The sequence below is a fragment of the Piliocolobus tephrosceles genome, chromosome 19 (assembly GCF_002776525.5).
Source record: "Piliocolobus tephrosceles isolate RC106 chromosome 19, ASM277652v3, whole genome shotgun sequence".
NCBI lineage: Eukaryota > Metazoa > Chordata > Mammalia > Primates > Cercopithecidae > Piliocolobus > Piliocolobus tephrosceles.
The window spans coordinates 60,721,777-60,741,232 of record NC_045452.1 but is presented as its reverse complement, the minus strand read 5'-3'; the positions used below and the strand labels follow the sequence as shown (position 1 = coordinate 60,741,232).

The 19,456-nt window shown below is 33.9% G+C and overlaps 1 protein-coding gene across 1 annotated transcript in view; it reads right to left on the bottom strand.

Moving 5' to 3' along the window:
- The window catches only part of TMPRSS15 (transmembrane serine protease 15), a 135,759-nt gene that overhangs the window by 78,337 nt on the left and 37,966 nt on the right, over window positions 1-19,456 (bottom strand). Inside the window, exons 7-10 of the mRNA XM_023227525.2 lie at window positions 18,461-18,569; window positions 12,755-12,861; window positions 6,801-6,941; window positions 5,985-6,134 (exon numbers count right to left, since the gene is read on the bottom strand). Coding sequence (XP_023083293.1) covers window positions 5,985-6,134; window positions 6,801-6,941; window positions 12,755-12,861; window positions 18,461-18,569 — 507 coding nt within the window. The remainder of the gene's footprint in view (window positions 1-5,984; window positions 6,135-6,800; window positions 6,942-12,754; window positions 12,862-18,460; window positions 18,570-19,456) is intronic.

Below are 19,456 nucleotides of genomic sequence, written 5' to 3'. Positions count from 1 at the left end.
CAAATACAGTCCGATATTTGAGGCCCCTGTGTTATGTCCTCAATGTCATTTTCCAGCTGTCGCACTTATACTTCATCTATTTCCATACAGCACTTCTGCAAAATTAGATAATGTTAATATTTCCAAACACCTAGAAATTTTTTGACAGTTTGTGTCTTCTTCTTTTCTCTTTTACCTCCTTCCACTTCCCCTTCCAATTGTACCTTGTTCAAATCCTATCAATTTTTTGAGGTCATTTAAATCAAATTGTCATCTCCTTCACAAAGTCTCCCAATTAAAAGTGACCACTTTTTCTTTTGAATTCTCGGTGGCACTGTGTACTTCTCTGATGTCATTTGGTATATTCTGTTGTGTATTTTTATTTTTTTTTTCTGAGATGGAGTTTCATTCCGTCATTTAGGCTGGAGTGCAGTAGCCAATCTTGGTTCACTGCAATCTCTGCCTCCTGTGTGTTCAAGTGATTCTCCTGCCTCAGCCTCCAGAGTAGCTGGGACTACGGGCTCATGCCACCACGGCTGGCTAATTTTTGTATTTTTAGTAGAGATGGAGTTTCGCCATATTGACCAGGCTGCCTTCAAACTCCGGGTCTCAGGTGATCTGCCTGCCTTGGCCTCCCAAAGTGTTGGGATTACAGGCATCAGCCACTGCACCCAGATTGTTGTATATTTTATGTTTATATATGAATTTTTCAACTTGCTAGAACTTTTGGGAACAAGAAAGACACTTCGTTTATTTTTTTTTTCTGTCTTGATGTGAATTAGCTGTCTGTTGTTTAATATATTTTTGTTACAGATTTGCTTTGCTTTTAAATTTATTAAATTTCTACACAAAAGGAATAATTAAAGAGTTTTTTTTCATAACCACATGGGAATTTATATGGTCAAAAATACTTTCTTTTAAAACCCTTGACTTCCTTGAAATGTCTTCTAGAGCTCTTAGAATTAATCTCAGTCAGCTTAAAACCCAGGATATTGGCCAGCCGTAGTGGCTCACATCTGTAATCCCAGCGATTTGGGAGTCCAAGGCAGGAAGATCACTTGAGGCCAGGAGTTTGACAACATAACGAGGCCCCATCTCTATAAACATTTTTTTTAAAAAATTGCCGGGTGTGATAGCACGCACCTGTGATCCCAGCTATTCAGGAGGCTGAGGTGGGAGTATCTCTTGAGCCCAGGAGTTTGAGGCTGCAGTGAGCTATGATTATGCCATTGTACTCCAGTCTGGGAGACAGAGTGATTCTGTCTCTAAATAAATACATAAGCTCCAGAAAACTGAATATATTTTGTTTACTTAAGCATATAATGAATCTCTTTTTTGAATGATTAGGTTTTTCTTAAAACTTCTTTCCATCACTTTTTCTCCTGCTTATCTCTTTATGAATTGAACCTAACCTCTCTCCATCCAACATCCTAATTAAAAAGCAAAACTTCTGAGCATGTGCTGATCTAATATAAAGAGAGAAGGAACTGGAGAGATAGCAGAACTTCCTGAGAACCTGGAAATCCCTCACAAGAAGGAAATAGGCTGATATAAATTGTTTCATGAGTTGTAAGTACATACATAAAATTAGCTGAACCTAGTAGATAAATACTATTAAAAGCTTAGACTGATGCATGGCCTAAATTCAGTCAGAGTCTATCAATTTTAGAAAGTATATTATTTTCTAAAATTCAGCATCACAGGAAAGATAAGAAAATAAAAATATTACTTTTAAAACATTAAAGTTACACTTATTTTAGAAAAAGTTTATATGCTAAGTTAAATGAAGATATCTAAAAGAAGTAATATAATTTAAAATATTGAGCAGAGTAACTATTTTCCTCCCCAACATATGACTTAGAACAGTACCACAGCCAATTTATGTTTCTTGAACACTTTGCAGCATGAAAAGAAAGTAGTTGTAATACCTAACATTTATATAGCACTTTCTATGTGCCAGGCATTTTTCAGAGTTTTTTTTCTAAGCATAGCAATCAATTTAATGTTTATTACATGCCTCTAATGGCAGGTATTATTGTCCTCAACCCCACTTTCCAGATAAGGGAATTGGGGCAGAAATAGAATATAGGAAACTTGCCTAAATGGCAGGGCTAAGATTTAAACCCGGCTAAAACTCCAGGGTCTATATTTTAATGGTTTTTACTGCTAAACTATACTACCTCCCACAGTATTACAAACAACTGCAATTTCATTGATCAAGGAAAGGAAAGAAACATTTTATTTGAGCTATGTAGTCCTCTGTGACCCCTACATTTCTGAAGTTTCCACATATTGTGAACCTCATTTTTCCTGAGCCTTCTAAATGAATGGGCCACTTCTGAGCACCTCAAGATGCTGTCTTGCCTCAACACCACCTTCTCCAACAATTCCCTTTGCTTCTAAGAGGTACAGAGAAACCCTGACTGTTGACAACACAGAGATTTAGAAGCCATTGCTGCACCAGGAGACAGTTCTTCAGAAGGACTAGAAAAGTTAAGAGCCTTAGGTGTGCTTACCTAAAGCAGTATTAACTCAAAGTTTGTCTGTTTCATTTAGTCTTTTCTGTCACTTAAGGTAAAGGCAAAGAACAAAACAACAACACAAACAACAAACCTGCCTGGATAAGAGGAACATTGCGAAATATTTAATTCTCTTCCATTTCAGAGATAGGATGTTCTGACACATGAAAAAGCAGGCTAGAAGAAAATGCCCTTTGGAGAGGAATGACTGGTTGATTATGAAATCACAGGTATGAGAGTTGGAGAGGAGCTATTAAACCCTATCACCTGTCCTCGTTATATGACTCGTCTAATTTTAAATAACTCCTGCTACTCCACTTTCTCCTGAGACTTCATTTCAGACCCAATTATTTAAAACCTCCACTTGACATTCAACCCGTTTCACTTTGTCCAATTTCATCTTATTTCCTTAGTTATTTAATCTGTTGGCAAGGTGAAACCATTTTCCCCTGTAATGTATTTATACTCTTCAGATATCAGTGGAGTTATCTTATCTCTTATTAGGATGACATAAAAGTAGAAAAATGATAATTTGAACATCAAAGATTTCAATTACATAAAAGGTATCTGTCATAGTCAATAGATACAAATGCTTTTTGCACTTTCCTCTAACTACTCTTGTCCAAGTGTGGTAGAAACTTTTTTTTATTACAGTAAAGAGAAAAAAAAAATCAGATTATTTGACTGTTTTAGGCCAGACCCCTTCAGAGAGGTGGGGTGATTATCACGTAGGGGTTAGTTTTCAGCTGTGCAATTAGTGATTTTTTCATGGAGAATCAGGCTCTGGGAAATAACTTATTCAAAGAAGATTAATTATGTATGAGAGTATTCATGTCATCATTTTCAGTACTAAACATTTTTGTCTTATGGGGTTGGCCATTTACATACAGCACTTTTTTTTATGCAAAGGTCCACACTGGTGACTCGTTTCACTGGATTCTGTTGGCTTCAGTTAAAAAATATATTCAGAATTTAGCCTTTTCTCACCATGTCTGCTCCCACTGATCTGAGTCTCATGACTTCTTCTCTAGTTAGGCAATGGCCTTCTACCAGTCTCTTTTCAACTCTCTTGCCCTTGCACAAACTATCTTCCAACAGATCAGTCATGTTCCCTCTGCCTGGAATCATCTGTGTGGCTAATTCGTTCAATTCCTTACAGTTTTGATTCAAGTGTCACTTTTTCAATGAGACTAACTGATCATCCTCTTTTAATTTGTAATAGCATCTTAGCCCCACCCTCCCCATCCTCTTATAAAGCTTCACATTTTCCCAAAGTACTTATTCACATTTAATACACCAAGAAACAATTAATTACTTTATATATGTACATTTCCTATTTTCTGTTTTTCCTTGCTATAATTTAGGCTTCATGAGAGCAGAAAATCTGGTTTATTTTGTTCACAGATATATTCTGAATGACTTGAATAAGGCCTCAATAAATGCTTCTTAAATAAAAGAACAAAATAAATAAATCTGAAGGGGCTTTTACTGATGACTCTGAAATACATTAAAAGTAGTCACTTTTTACTAAAAACTATTTTTATTAAGTTGAAATAGTGTGATGAACCATATTACAATATTCTAGGGATATCATTCTTTCTAAAGAAGTAGGATTAGTCAGATATATTTCTTTCTTGAAAAAATTTAACACTTTAAAGTCCTTTAACTAAATGTCACTCACAATTGATATTAAACCAACCACTTAATTTTCAGGTCTTAAAATCAGGAATATTTATCTTTGTAACATAAGTGGCCATTAATAACAAATTGCAATGTCAATGTGCTTAGAATTTTTGTTTACTTTAGAAACTATTTTATTCAGTCAATAACTTACTCAGAAATTACTTCAGTCAAAGTTGTAGATATTTATTTACATGTTCAAAAATAATTTTGCCTGTCAATTAGATTCATGCACTGAGAATATCTGATATGGTTTGGCTCTGTGTCTCCACCCAAATCTCATCTCCAGTTGTAATCTACATAATCCCCATGTGTTGAGGGTGGGACCTGGTGGGAGTGATGGGATCACAGGGACAATTTCTCCAATGCTGTTCTTGTAATGGTGAGTTCCCACAAGATCTGATGGTTTTATATGTGTTTGACATTTCTTCCTACACACACTCACTGTCTCTTGCCTGCAGCCGTGTAAGATGTGTCTGCTTTGCCTTCTGCCATGATTGTAAGTTTTGTGAGACCTCCCCAGCCATGTAGAACTGTGAGTCAATTAAACCTCTTCCCTTTATAAATTACCTAGTCTTGGGTATTTCTTTATGGCAGTGTGAAAATGGACTAATATATGCCCTATTAATTCAAAGACAAAAGAGACTAGGTTTTTGTTCCTGAAAAGAACACTGTGGTAAAAAGAAACAAATAATTGAGTAAATATAATGCTATGTGATAGGAAAAACAGAAGTGGTGCTTAGAATATTTAAGGGAAAAAAACATTTCAACTTGGAGGTTTGGGACAGACTTTGTGGAAGTTACTGTATGTGGTCTGTATCCTTAACGCCTAGAACCATGGCTGGTTAGAGGTGGCTTTTAACGTTTATTTGCCTGAATGAAATAGTATTCTCATCAGTAACCTATCAGCAAGTCATATTATAGGATGAATGTTGCCTAAGACAATTATATAAATGGTCAATTTTCACTGCTTTTTTTTTTTTGTAATTTTCCTTACACGCTCCTTCTAAGATTTGTAACTATTATTTCAGTGATCATGTTTGGTATTACGAATATGTGTTCCAAGACTTTTATGACTGATTTTCTCACTACAAGTTCCTTAGCTTCTAATATTTCACCATGATTTCTAGTTTCTAAGCAAAATATTATTGTCTCTAATATTTCCACCTGGCATCAATTCAAATGTCTCATTCAGATGAAAACTGTACTTGGAAGTCACAACCCTGCCTTATTATCGGGCTTTAGAATCAGACTTCCATAGGGCTTCCCAGAAGAAGCAAATCTATCTTTGTTTCAAGATAATGCAATCTTGTTATGTTGAAAATGCTAAGGAATTCTTTAAAGAAACATCAGAGCTAATAAACAAATTCAGCAAGGCTGCTGCTGGGTCTAAGATCAATATACAAAAATCCACTTTATTTCTGTGCACTAGCAATGTACAATCAGAAAATGAAATTAAGACAAAAGAGACCAAACTCCAGAAAAGTTAATTGCCTCACACAAGTCTACTTAGTTAATAATAAGTGGCAAGTCTAGGACAACAACGTAGTCTTGTCTCTAATGGCCTGTGTGTACTTTTCAACATTTTGCAAATATACAGGGTAAACCAGTATATTTCTTGAAACACACTCACTTTTACTTGCCTGTTTGGTTACCATTTTTCATTTAATTAATTCAACTCTTTAAAAATCCAAAAAGACTTTTGCATTTAATACTGCTCACTTGACACTGCAGAACAACATGTATCTCTTTCCTTTTGATTTATGAATTAAAATCCTTTTGACTTCTGAATTAAATGAATTATACCTGAAGCATTGCCAAAAGTGTGGTCAAAATCGGGTCCAGTAAAAGGAGGAAAGGTGCTTCCCTGAGTTCTTTCCCATTCATTATCATCATTTAGATCCTGGACCCAGAAACAAAAGCCATCCTCAAAGTTACAATTAATTTTCTCATAATCTGTGAATGAAAAAAAGGAAGAATAAAAAACAAATTTAGTCCACAATGTGAGTAGTTGTATTAGATTGTATTGAAAATAATCTAACCTTATATAGCTTATACTTCAGTGATGCACAAAATCTTTTTTTGTTAATCTTAACTCTATTGCATTCTATTTAGTTTTTTTAAAACAGCTTTTTATTGCCAACTGTGTTAAATTAATACATTTCCTATACTCTGTCAGAGTAATAGCAAATATAGTTTCTTGTTTTTTAAGTTTTACATTTTGTCTCCATTGGTTCACCCACATAAACTTTGTTCCATATTTTTCTCTGTCCTGTTACTAAATTTAATAGCTTGATCCAAATTAAGTTTATGTAGAGTTTTCTCTGAAATAGTTTTATGCTAGTATTTTGTAACTTGCAATGCTTGCAGCAAATAAAATTTTAATTTGATTTTACAGTGATTTATAAGTTTTCTCAAATTGGTTATTTGATTCCTTTGAAAAATGTAAACCATTTTCCAATATCTCATTTCTTTTTGAGTTCTAAGAAGAGAAAGATGCACATACAAGATACTCATTATAAAACTTACATCATGAAAATTTTAGGCTCTGCTACCTTTAAAATTCCATTATAACATTAAAGCATCTAAAAATTAAAAAGCAGAAAAATAAATAATACTTACTATTAAGCTCACTGCTGTTAAATGCAGTATATGTTATATTAAAGCCAACATAATCACTTTCATCAGATTCTATAAGAAAAGTGACAGTAACTTGGTTGGAAAAAATTCTTATTTTGCCAGGATTAGTTTCCCAAATAGAAGCTGCAAAATAAAATAAACAACTGTTATATGTATATATCTATCTGTTCATCTATCTATCCATCCATCAGTTCATCTACTGAACTATCAGTTTATCAGTTTATCTATCCAAATATCTATCTGATACCACCGAGTTAACTAAAAGCATTAGTCTTACATTTATTTTAACTGAAATATCTCTTCTCTCAAACATTAGAAAGCCTCAAATTATTTTACATATTTATGGTTTGATAAAAAAGGTATTTTAAATTTTTAATTGTTAGATTTATACATTATATATACATAGAAAAGATGCATTCATTTACTGACAAAGTTCATCTAAGAAACACCAGTTAAGCAGTTTTAAAAATTAAAGTCAACTTAGCTTCATCAGGTATTTACTGTGTCACACTCACAAGGGCTTAATCTGGGTAAAATAATAGAAACAAAAGAGTATTCTTTGGTCCTTTACACTTGTAACTGTAAGATCTCAAAATAATACCACGTGACTTAAGATTGTTTCTACAGCATTTTATATTGATTGTAACATTTGTCTGTCTTGAGTATAAACTACTTAGGGGATGTTTTTTTCATTTTTGATTGTCAAGAGTTAGTATGGTACTTGGATGATTAAAAGTTTTCATATGATGCTTTACAAAATCATTGTTCTATAAAATTTGCTTTTATGAAAATGTACATCACATACATTTTCAAAGGGGGTGATCTTGCCCCTAGGAGGGTGAAAATTGGTTCTGAGGGAGAAAAACAGTTTTAATTTTCAATTGAGTAAAGCTCAGATATACCCACAGTCCATGAACAGATCCACAGAATATAGTATATATGAAATATTAGACTTTCACAAGGGGTAGTTAGAAAAAAACAAGGCCTGAAATGGTTTCTTAGTGGAGGTGATAATAAAAAAAAGTGTTAACAAACAATGGATTGTTAACAAACAATCCATCCATTAGCATAAATAACAGTGAGTTATTTAACATTGAGTTCTGAAAAGAGACACTTTTATGAATGATTAGATATCCTCTGATTATGTAGTAATTAGGAAACAATGTGATACATACAATGTAATTTCAATATGATCTAATAGAAAGAACCTCATGAACAAGCATTGATTCACATCTTAATGTTTTGCCCCAAAATGTGTGTCATGAATTCAATGCTTTTTCATGAAGAACTATTATTTAGACTGTCATCATGGCAGCATGCACACCTGTGTAATTTAAATGCTTCTCATATTGAAAACCTTTGGAGTTCATAAGTGTTAGTCACTTAAGGGATGTGAACATTCTAGAAACTTTAAATCTATCCGCCTCCTTTTTGCTTTTTATTCCGTAGCAATGGAATTCTCTTGGACAATGGCTTCCGGCTGGCTTTGAGTGTGGCTGGTGGTTCAACCACACCCTTAGTGTGTTGGATTTCCTAGTGTGTTGGATTCTCACGATATCTAACAGAATTGTGCTAGTCTAAAAAGTCCAGGAGCTTACCTTGAGTTCCATTAACCTGCTTCAGAGATACATGCAAACCTCCTAAAATGGTGTAGAATATGTGTCTGTAGAGATTTTATAAAACTTTCATCAGATAGTCTTAAAGTCTCTTTGTCTAATAAGAGTCCCAGGACTACAGATCCAGTGAAAGCCATGTATCTTACAAACCCAGGGAGTAGTGGAGGGTAGTGGTTAAGAGCAGGGGCTCCAGCATCAGTATTTGATTGAGTCTTGGTTCCATGTCTTACTAGACTTGTCTGTGCCTTTCTTCTGTAGTGTAACAACTTTTTTCCATAAAGATTTGTGATAAGGAGTAAAAGTAATTCTCATGTAAGACAGTGACTAGTATACACTAAATGCTCAGTGAATTCTATCTTTTGCTTCTCCATCTCACCAACTAGGTTGTAAACCTTGAAATGGGTGAGATTATGACTTAATGCTTTCTGTGCCTCTGTCATTGTACCAAAGCATAGGAGATTTTTAATCAATATTTGAGGGCATATATCAAGATGTGAGTAAACAGAGCAATAGAATTTGCCTACATAAAAGAGATGGGGTTTGTGTTGAAAGAATACAAACAATTACCTAATATCTTTTAAAGGATGCCTTTTTTCCTAGTATATCATAACTGATAAAATAAATTTTTAGACATGCCTTAAGAAAATCCAACATCTTCTATTAAAAATCCAAAACTTTTATGGATGTTAATTTGCATAGACTGATCAAGCAGTCACTCTTAGATGCGAATTAACTCATCATTTGTCTACTAACAGCAAAGGCTCTGGTGAATAGGTTTTTGGAAAGAAGAGAGAAATATGATACAGATGTGGGGAATTTGGAAAGAGGGCAACGGACAGGGAAGATTAACTTTCTACAGAATATGATTCAACAGACCTAGTTCAAACTACTTATATTATCCAATTTATAAGAGTGAAAATGCAGCAACTAGAGTACCATCTTTATTATAAAAGAATTTCTAACATCTTCAACACATCTTAGTGACTGCCCACTATGAATTTAGTCTGGGGTCAAGTGCTGATGACATAGAAAAGAAGTAACCAGTTTCCTCTATTAGAATAATTTATATTGGTGAGTTATTAAAAATAACCATAAAATTATTATATAAGGGGAAAATGCTATGGGGGTACTGAAGAAGAAATCTTTAATTTTGCCAGGCACTATGATTGGGGAATCTTTGATAATTCTGGAAGGGATGACTTCAGCAAACCTAGTGCTTGCTAAAATAAATTTTTCCACATAATGTACCCCTGTCAACAGAAGTGAGTTAATGGGTACTTCTGAGTATACATAAAAGTATCCTAATAAAAGCATAAAATGTATTGAAAATGCTTTACTTTGAATAATATTTGCCTATATTGTTTAATTCCATATATGCAGTGTTATTATTTTTGTTGTAGGATAAGTTGACAATTCAGGAATATACACTATGTTTATGACATAACTTTGGCTATAGCTATTCACACTTCTATGTGTCTCAGGATAAGCATGGCCTTATACAATGTTAAGCTACAGTATTAGAAATATATTGTCAGCAGTCCTGTGGGAATGGAATACCAGCTAAGCACTTGAAATACAAAGAATGGCATAACAAGTATGCACTCAGAAACACAATTCCTGGGCTAAGCATTTTGAAACTGTTTTCAGTGTGCTAACCCAGGCATTTTTGTTGTCTTTCTTTGAAGATACATAAAAACATTTATAGATTTTTCTGAACACTAAATTAAGTAAGCTCACTTACCGTCTTCTACTCCTTTCACACGAAGTATTTATAATTATTATAACCATTGAATTTAATATTATACCTTCATCATTGCAACTTAAAGAAAACACTTTTGAAATAACTTTCCCAGCACTCCATGTTGATTTACTTCAATTTTCATGATTATTTGAAGACTGCACTATCACTTTATGCATGTCTATATTTCCCTGACACTTTTTAGCAGTTAAAGAACTTTTGCATTGCAACTGTAGGTTAAAATGATGGAAAAAATGCCTTTAGGGTTTGTTTATGCTGATTTGCCCCTAATCAGGTATATGACAATTATTTTACGAAGATAATTTCTTATATTGTCTCTATATAATCCCACTTACCCTAAGTAAAAAATTTATATATTTCCAATATTATACAAATAATAACAGCATTTGAGATTATGTATTTTGAATTGGAATTTAATGAAAGCAAACCTCGTAAGCACTTTTCACATAAAGAAATTGCTAAAACATTTAGGGAAAGATGAGCTTGTGACTTGAGAATGAAAGTATCAGTATTATTTCCATACAAATTAACTTTACAGTTATGGGAAATACTGCTTGTCTCCATTGATTATATACTATAATACCATATGATAGAAATATATCCCAGTTGGTGTAAATTCAGATAAACCTTGAGTTTTTGCAATACACCAGACTTTGTGCTAGATACCAATGGTAAGATATTATTAGTTTTCTTCAAAAAAGTTAGAATTTTTAATTTGAAAATTTAGCACCCAATACACTCACATTTTCAGATTACCAGTAAAATATTTAATTTTCAGAACTTTAAAATAAATTATTATTCTGAATACCTTAAAATTAAGCAACTACCTGTTATAATGTAACTACACATTCATAGATGTTTTCTGCTTGGATATTCAGTTTCTCATTACATTCTTATGGCAATTAATTGCCCATTAGTCACATCACTATGGCTAAATGTTTTAAAATTTATTCACAAATTGCTGATACCCTAATCATGTGAAAATAATATTTAGACAAACCATGGTATTTGAAGAGCTAAGAAACATGAGAATATCTTATGCCTAGCACTTATTCAGCCCCCAACCTCTACAAATTTAGATTTTTTCTTCTGTATAGTAGGGATGATAACAGTACCTACATAATTGGTTTGGAAGAGCATTTATTGAGTCAACTCAAAGTGCTGACAACACTTCTTTACACCGTGTAAGTGAAAATATATGGTGAAGTTTATTAATGCCACATTAGTCTTTGGAAATGTTTATATGAAGTAGCCTATTTGTCCACCTATGTGAATATTTATGTTGATAATAATTTTTAAAAACTGCATTTATCAGCTATAGAAATAGATTATGAAATGGTTGGCCCATTTTTTTTAAGAGCAAATGTGACTTACCATGAGTTCATATGTTTTATATACACTCATTATGATATGTGTACTTGGGCTTTTAAAGAGCAAAGAATAATATGTTTCAAGTCAGAGAGTTTGGGATTTGATTTCTGCCTCCAACACTGTGAACTTATGGTAATTTAATATATTATACCTCATTTTACTCTTCTGTAAAACATATTTTGCAGGTTTATTGAAAATATTAAATAAGAAAATGCACATTGATTATTCAGTAGAGTATCACATATCAATACCTAATAAAAATGAGATATTATTAGCATATGCTTACATATTTCTCAAATCATTAAATCTGTAAAAAATTATTCAATAGGATTCACTTTTCATTACCCACAAATACAATTTGAGAGGCGAGGTTCTTAAAACAAAGTTACTATGTAAAATTTAATCACACGTGTCACCAACCGTATCTTAGCTCCACACTTAACTATTTCTCCAACAGGCGAGGAAAACTAGTTATTCCCTTGGCTTCGTTTCCACATTCTCTACCTCATCCTCACTTATTTCCTCCTGGAATTTTGCCCCTAATTTCATTGGTTACTGTGAATAGGTCTGTGCATTTTGGGGACAGGGAGAACAAAGGGGCATGAGCAGATGTATATTACTAGGGCACACCCTGCCCTCTTTTCAACTTCCAGCCCCGTCCATGTGTAACGATAAATGGTTATATAGTCACAATACCATCCATCCACATCTATCATTTACTTAGCCTACCTCCTTGGCTAGACAATGTTTTAGCCACTTTATTAGTATTAGCCTGCAGGAGAACGAGGAGCAGGATGAACATAAAAAATGCAGAACCTTTGTGGGTTTATAACCTATGCAATGCAGAGAAAACAGAATAATAATTATCAGAGACTGTCTGAATTTGATTAATAGGGACTAACATTTAAACAATGTATGGTAACTAAATAGATAATTATAATCATTTGACAAGTTTCACATAATTTTTAAGATATTAATTAGAAGAGGACAATGTTAAAACATAACTATTTTGCTATGAAGACACGTAGAGCACTAATTTTCTAATTTTTATAATGAGAAGCAATTTTTTTTTTAGTTTTATTAGTTTCAAGTCTATATTCACTTCAAAATCAAAGGGAAAACATACCACTCCAAAAATTTACCCACATATTTTCATTTTCATAAGTAATTGTATATTTGCTTCAACTTACCTCTTAAAATCTTGCTTGATCCTACACCTTCATAAATATTTAATGTATCTGTATAATATATATTAAAATGATCGAAGCTCAGTTTAATAGAAAGTCCTTGGTTTACACTAAATTAAAAGCAAAAAATAGATTACCACATTTTTAACAGTTGTCATATTTCTTAATGCATTCTAGAATTTGTATGTGTTTTCTTGTGGTGAACACCACACAATATGATATCTACCCTCTTAAATTTTTAAGTGTACAGTGCAGTATTGCCAATTATGAACACAATGATGTACAGCAGATCTCTAGAATTCTTTAACTTGCAGGACTGAAACTCTGTATCAGTGAATGACAACTCCCCCATTGCTTAGTCCTCCCAGTCCTTGGCAACCACCATTCTCCTCTCATTTCCATGAGTTTAACTACTTTCTATGCTTCAAGTAAATGAATTCATGCAGTATTTCTCTCTCTGTGACTGGCTTATTTCACTTAGTACAATGTTCTCAAGGTTCTTCTATGTTGTATCATATACAAGATTTCCTTCTTTATGACTAATATTCATATATAAATATATATCACATTTCCTTTGTTCAATCATCAGATGATGGACATTCAGGTTCTTTTTATCTTTGGGTTATTGTAACTAATGCTGAAATGAACATGGGAGTGGAGATATTTCATGGAGATAAATATTCAGAATTGGGAATGCTGGATCATATGTGAATTCTATTTTTAATTTTTTTAGGAACCTGCACACTGTTCTCTATAGCAGCTGCACCATTTCAGGTCTTCTCAATGTCATTTGTGGAAAAGACTATCCTTTTCCCTTTGTGTTGTCTTAGCACCCTCATGGAAGATATTTGATCATATATATGAGGCTTTATTGTGGGCTTTCTATTCTTTCTGTCTACATATTTGTCTTTTTGCCAGTACCTTACAGTTTTGATTACTACAGCTTTGTAATATATTTTGCAATTAGGAAATGTGAGACCCCCCAGGTTTGTTATTTTTTAAAGTTTGTTTTGGCTATTCAGGTTTTGTTGTGATTCCATATACATTTTTGGATTTTTTTTTCTATTTCTGTAGAACCTGCCATCAGTATTTTATAGGGCTTGCATTCAATCTGTACATCACTTTGGGTAGTATGAACATTTTAATTATGTTAAAATTCCCAATTCATGCATATTGTTCATACCATCAAGGTGACAGCTTGATTGTATGACAGTTAAATTATTATTTACATACTTAAATGTCTTTCCTAACAATTTATATGACTCAAGGACAGAGATTAATTCATTCATTCCTATATTATCTAATACTTTGTAGAAACTACTGCATGCTATTGATATAAAAAGTATTGTATCTAGCTGCTGGTATAAGAGCATAGAAGGAAAAGTGTGACAGGTTCATCAGAAAATTTAAATTTGACATTTAAACTATTTTCATTTTCAGATAATAGTTTCAGAGAGAGGGGACTTAGTGAAACCTCTACTTACAACTCCACTGTCTTATTAAAGTGTTATAATCAGAAATGTAAGTAACTCCTCCAAGTGCTTTGTAAGTACCAAGTTTCTCTGAACTCCTTGGAAGGGAGATGGCTGAAAGAAATAAAAGTGTGTATGGGTAAAAATGTCTAAGCCTCCTTGGGCATGAGGTTGGCTAGATCATCTGCAAATGGACCCACGAAAGGATTAAAAGGGCTGGTAATACTTAAGAGATTTAGTTTCCAAGGCCAAGCAGGAGCCCTGAGAAGTGACCTGGCCTCTGACTCTGTCCTGGAGGATACTGAGTGATAAAGGCCTACAGGCAGGGACATGGCAAGACTGGTTTTTAGGTTCACCACCAGTAGTAATGTGGCCAATAAGGCAATCAAGGACATTCTTCACAGAGTTAGTAAATTTTTGAAAGTCTAAAAGGCATTGTTGAGAACTGTCCATTTGTGGGAAGACCTCAGGTTGATCAAACACCATACTATAATTATGGCAGGTGGGCTGGACTTCAGGGCTGAAGTTTAGTCTTCAAGTAGCGGGGTTGGTGTTAGTGAAATGGCAGCTATTAGCAGGGCATCATTAAAAGACAACTAAGCAGAAACTCAGATTTTTGGACCTGACCTGTGTTTGCTGCAAGGGAGATAAAGTTAGAATGGTGGTGGGTTATTATTAAAAAAACAACCAAAAAAACCCAAACCACAAACCTATGGACTTCAGCCCTGAGTATCAGATTCAGCAGTCCCAGAGTGTATTCTGGAATGTGTATTTTGAGAAGCTCCAAGGGCGATTATGATGAGCGCTTAGGTTTGAGGGCCCTTGAAGTATGATAGGTAAATGCAAGAGATGCTATACTCATGGCTACTATAAGACATGTCTGGTAACCACAGGCAGAGGTGAGGGGATCAAGATGAGGGAGCAGAAGATCATCCCAGCTTAGACAGAGAAGGAAAGTGAAGCTACATTTGAAGCTGTTTAAGTTCTGCCTCTGTTACGTCAGTTTAAGGACTAGGAGAGTGAGCCTGCTGGTGAGACCTTTAGGGAATCTGCAGTCAAGGTGGAAAAGACAGAGATGGAAGAAATAAGCAGACTTGAGAGATGATTTCTCCCCTTTTAATTAAAGTTCTGGTGTGTCTGGACAAGAATACAGTGAGAGTTTTTTCATCTGATGTTTTCAAGCTGTGCGTCTAAGGAACACATGCATGAGAAGTTCCTTAGGACGCTTTGCTTTCAGAGGTCCTCTGCTTTCTCAAAATAGATATTTGGAGGTGGAAAAGACAAAAAAGTGCAGATGATTTTCCGCTTTCTTCTGATTCAGAAAATTCAACTCACTTCCAATAAAAGCTCAGGGATTTATTAAAGTAAGATTAATTGGAGAACATAATCAGATGTTTATATAATATTAGATACTTCAGTTACCTTTTGATTTTTTGAAGAGATTAAATTAAATTTCTTTAAATTTAATTTATATACTTTGTATTATTGTGTCATTAGTTAATATTTTTATAGACCACTTTTATTCAGCATTTAATATGTGGCTAACCACTTTACATTCATTATCATATTTAATAATGACTTCATAGTATTTAGAGATGTGGAATTCTACAGACACAGAAATTTTGAGTCAAAGAGGTTTACTCATTTGCCTGAGATCACACATCTTGATCTGATGATGTGTGAAGATCTTGATCTGAAGATCTTAATGTGAACCAGTTAGATTTGAACCCACACAAACTGTCTCCAATAACTATATTCTTAACTATTGGCTGTATGCTAACTGTGGTCTTAATGTAATTCAAAGGATGAGTTGGTCCTGCCCAAAATGTAGTTTAATTGCATCTTAAACATTTCTCCTATATTTAATTGGTCTTAAACCTTATAGAAAAATTGTCTTTACTCTAATTCTGATCACTATTGGGAAAGAAAACAACTATTTGGTACAATGCATTACTAATATAATAATAAGCTTTGAGAAAAAATAGATTATTTATATGATTAAATCATCATTTTAGCATGAAGTATATTATTTGTTTTGGGGGAACATCTTAGGTTCTTCAGGTTTTTAAAATAATCCATTTACCAATCACAGATTTCTTAAAATAGTTTCAAAAATTAAGTAATGGAAAGAAACTAAAAACAATAGAACCATAAAATATTTAATTAATATAGGATAATTTTTGCGTAAAGGACATTATCATTACAGCAAAAGTTGATTGTGCGTTCTGCTCATAAACCCTCTAAATGCGACCGGTCTTTATTAAGAAGTGAACTTAGCAATTAAATTATTTTTATTTGGTATTAATAAAGTTTCAAAGATTGCATAAAAAACAGTTCTATACCCAATTATGCAGATTAGTTACATTTATTTATTCTTTCCATTTTCGGTGAAAGATATTTAAGATTTTCTACAGCTTTCTACTGAAATTTTAAATAAGTGCTAGAGTTAATATTTTATTTTCCTAATGAACAATGCTAATAGACATTTATAAATGCTTCTTTTAAGTCTGAAGCTATTGTGTGTGTGTGTCTGTATTTAAAAAAAACCTATATATATATATATATATATATATATATATATATATATATATGAACGCATACAAATGTAGGGTGAAAACAATATTCTCCAACTTAGTTAATTTTTCAATTGTCAATAATTACTTAGAACTGCCATTTTTAATTTTAGTCTTTTTTTTTTTTTTTTTTTTTGAGACGGAGTCTCGCGCTGTCGCCCAGGCCAGAGTGCAGTGGCGCGATCTCGGCTCACTGCAAGCTCCGCCTCCCGGGTTCCCACCATTCTCCTGCCTCAGCCTCTGGAGTAGCTGGGACTACAGGTGCCGCCACCACGCCCGGCTAATTTTTTTGTATTTTTAGTAGAGACGGGGTTTCACCTTGTTAGCCAGGATGGTCTCGATCTCCTGACCTCGTGATCCGCCCGCCTTGACCTCCCAAAGTGCTGGGATTAAAGGCATGAGCCACTGCGCCCGGCCTAATTTTAGTCTTATTTTTGACACACCAATAGCATGTTGTCTAGAGCATGAAACAAAGGAAATTGTGTTTTTAGTTATATCACATATCTCACAAGGGGCTGCACTCCAAATCGAAATGAAAAATAAAGGGATATTCTTCTTTCCTTGAACAATGCCAAGTAAGTGTGTATAGAACAATCTTTTTCTCACATCTCCTCTCTGGGATATGTCTACCTGGGCGATTATTTGTGGGGCCATTTCATACTGTTTGAAAAGAACCTGAGGCTCTGACTTTTAACTTTCTTTAATCAGCTATTATATTGATTGCTGTAGTTTTCTAGTGAGTCATCACAATGATTAAAATTACACTATAGGTCAGACCAGTAAATCATAATCCCATCTAGCTATTAATACAAATGAACTAATTAGAATATAATTTTTCATAGTGAATTCTATGGAGCACTTATTCTGCATGCTCTGTTGGGGAAATATTCAGCATTTTAACAAGAAAGTTTCTATTGGAGACTTACATTGCATGTTAACATATTTAAAGCTATAAGAAGTCCTACTTTTAAGAGTTAAAATAAGTTTATTTCAGGATCTCTTATAGTTATGTGAGTACAAATTCTTTTTTCCTTGGAATATCTGGAAGGAACTTAAGGTGTTCCTTGTCTATGAAAATGCTTAGGTAAACATTAAGATAGATCAGCTATCAGCAGCCTGATTATTTTGATTATCATGATTGGTTAATTGAATTAAGAATGTGGAGGTGAAATATATATTGACTGATCCAAATGTCATTCGAGATATAGCAAGAAAGACATACATAGAGGCTGTTCCCTGCTCTTAATCTGCTGTAACTGAATCACACCTTTAGAGATTTCCACAAAGTCAGTGGCAAAATGAGAAAGAACATATTTTATAGACAAATGCAGGTGATGTGAAATTCTGCTTCTCATGATACACAGCCATATGTGTGTTGTTTGCCTGGCAACACGTGATCAGTGTGCACCACAGAAAAATAAACTTGCTTCAGAACCCAATGAGATGACCCCATTTATTAGACAGTATTGTTCATAGGACAGAATACCTCTGTAAAAGGTTAAAAATGATAGTATAATCTTTGGTACAGTTTTTCAGTTGGGAGGTTTTTTGCTTCATATTTAATGAAAATGATAATTCTTTTAAAAAGTACTGAAAACAATAAGATCTTGCATCAGAAAAACACTTTATGACTTAAGAATAGAAAACATAAGATCTTGTGTTACCGTATGATCCACTGGCAGACAACACTTGATTCAGAAGGTTTTGGATAATGAGTAGCCTGGAAAGACCCAGATGATCCAGTTAACAAAAATCTTCCATCACAAACTGTGGCTGCAAAACGATGCCAATTAATGTTAGACAAAAACAATCTTGGGGTTCAAATTGGCTGCAAAACATTTCACAGAATATTCATGGCAGAATCTGTACAAGGCTATTTTATAAAACTGAAATGATAATAAGATTTCATGTTGAAAACCTATTAGCCATTTTTATTTATTTTTTTCTTTTATTATTATTATTATAAGTTCTAGGGTACATGTGCATAACGTGCAGGTTTGTTACATATGTATATTTGTGCCATGTTGGTGTGCTGCACCCATCAACTCGTCAGCACCCATCAACCTGTCATTTACATCAGGTATAACTCCCAATGCAATCCCTCCCCCCTCCCCCCTCCCCATGATAGGCCCTGGTGTGTGATGTTCCCCTTCCCGAGTCCAAGTGATCTCATTGTTCAGTTCCCACCTATGAGTGAGAACATGTGGTGTTTGGCTTTCTGCTCTTGTGATAGTTTGCTGAGAATGATGGTTTCCAGCTGCATCCATGTCCCTACAAAGGACACAAACTCATCCTTTTTTATGGCTGCATAGTATTCCATGGTGTGTATGTGCCACATTTTCTTAATCCAGTCTGTCACTGATGGACATCTGGGTTGATTCCAAGTCTTTGCTATTGTGAATAGTGCCACAATGAACATACGTGTGCATGTGTCTATATAGCAGCATGATTTATAATCCTTTGGGTACATACCCAGTAATGGGATGGCTGGGTCATAAATACTTATACACATCCTATCGTGAAGTACTTTAGAAAAATTCTTTCTTTTCTTTCTTTCTCTTTCTTTCTTTTCCTTCCTTCCTTCCTTCCTTTCTCTTTCTTTTTCTCCTTTCCTTCTTTCTTTCTTTCTTTCTTTCTTTCTTTCTTTCTTTCTTTCTTTC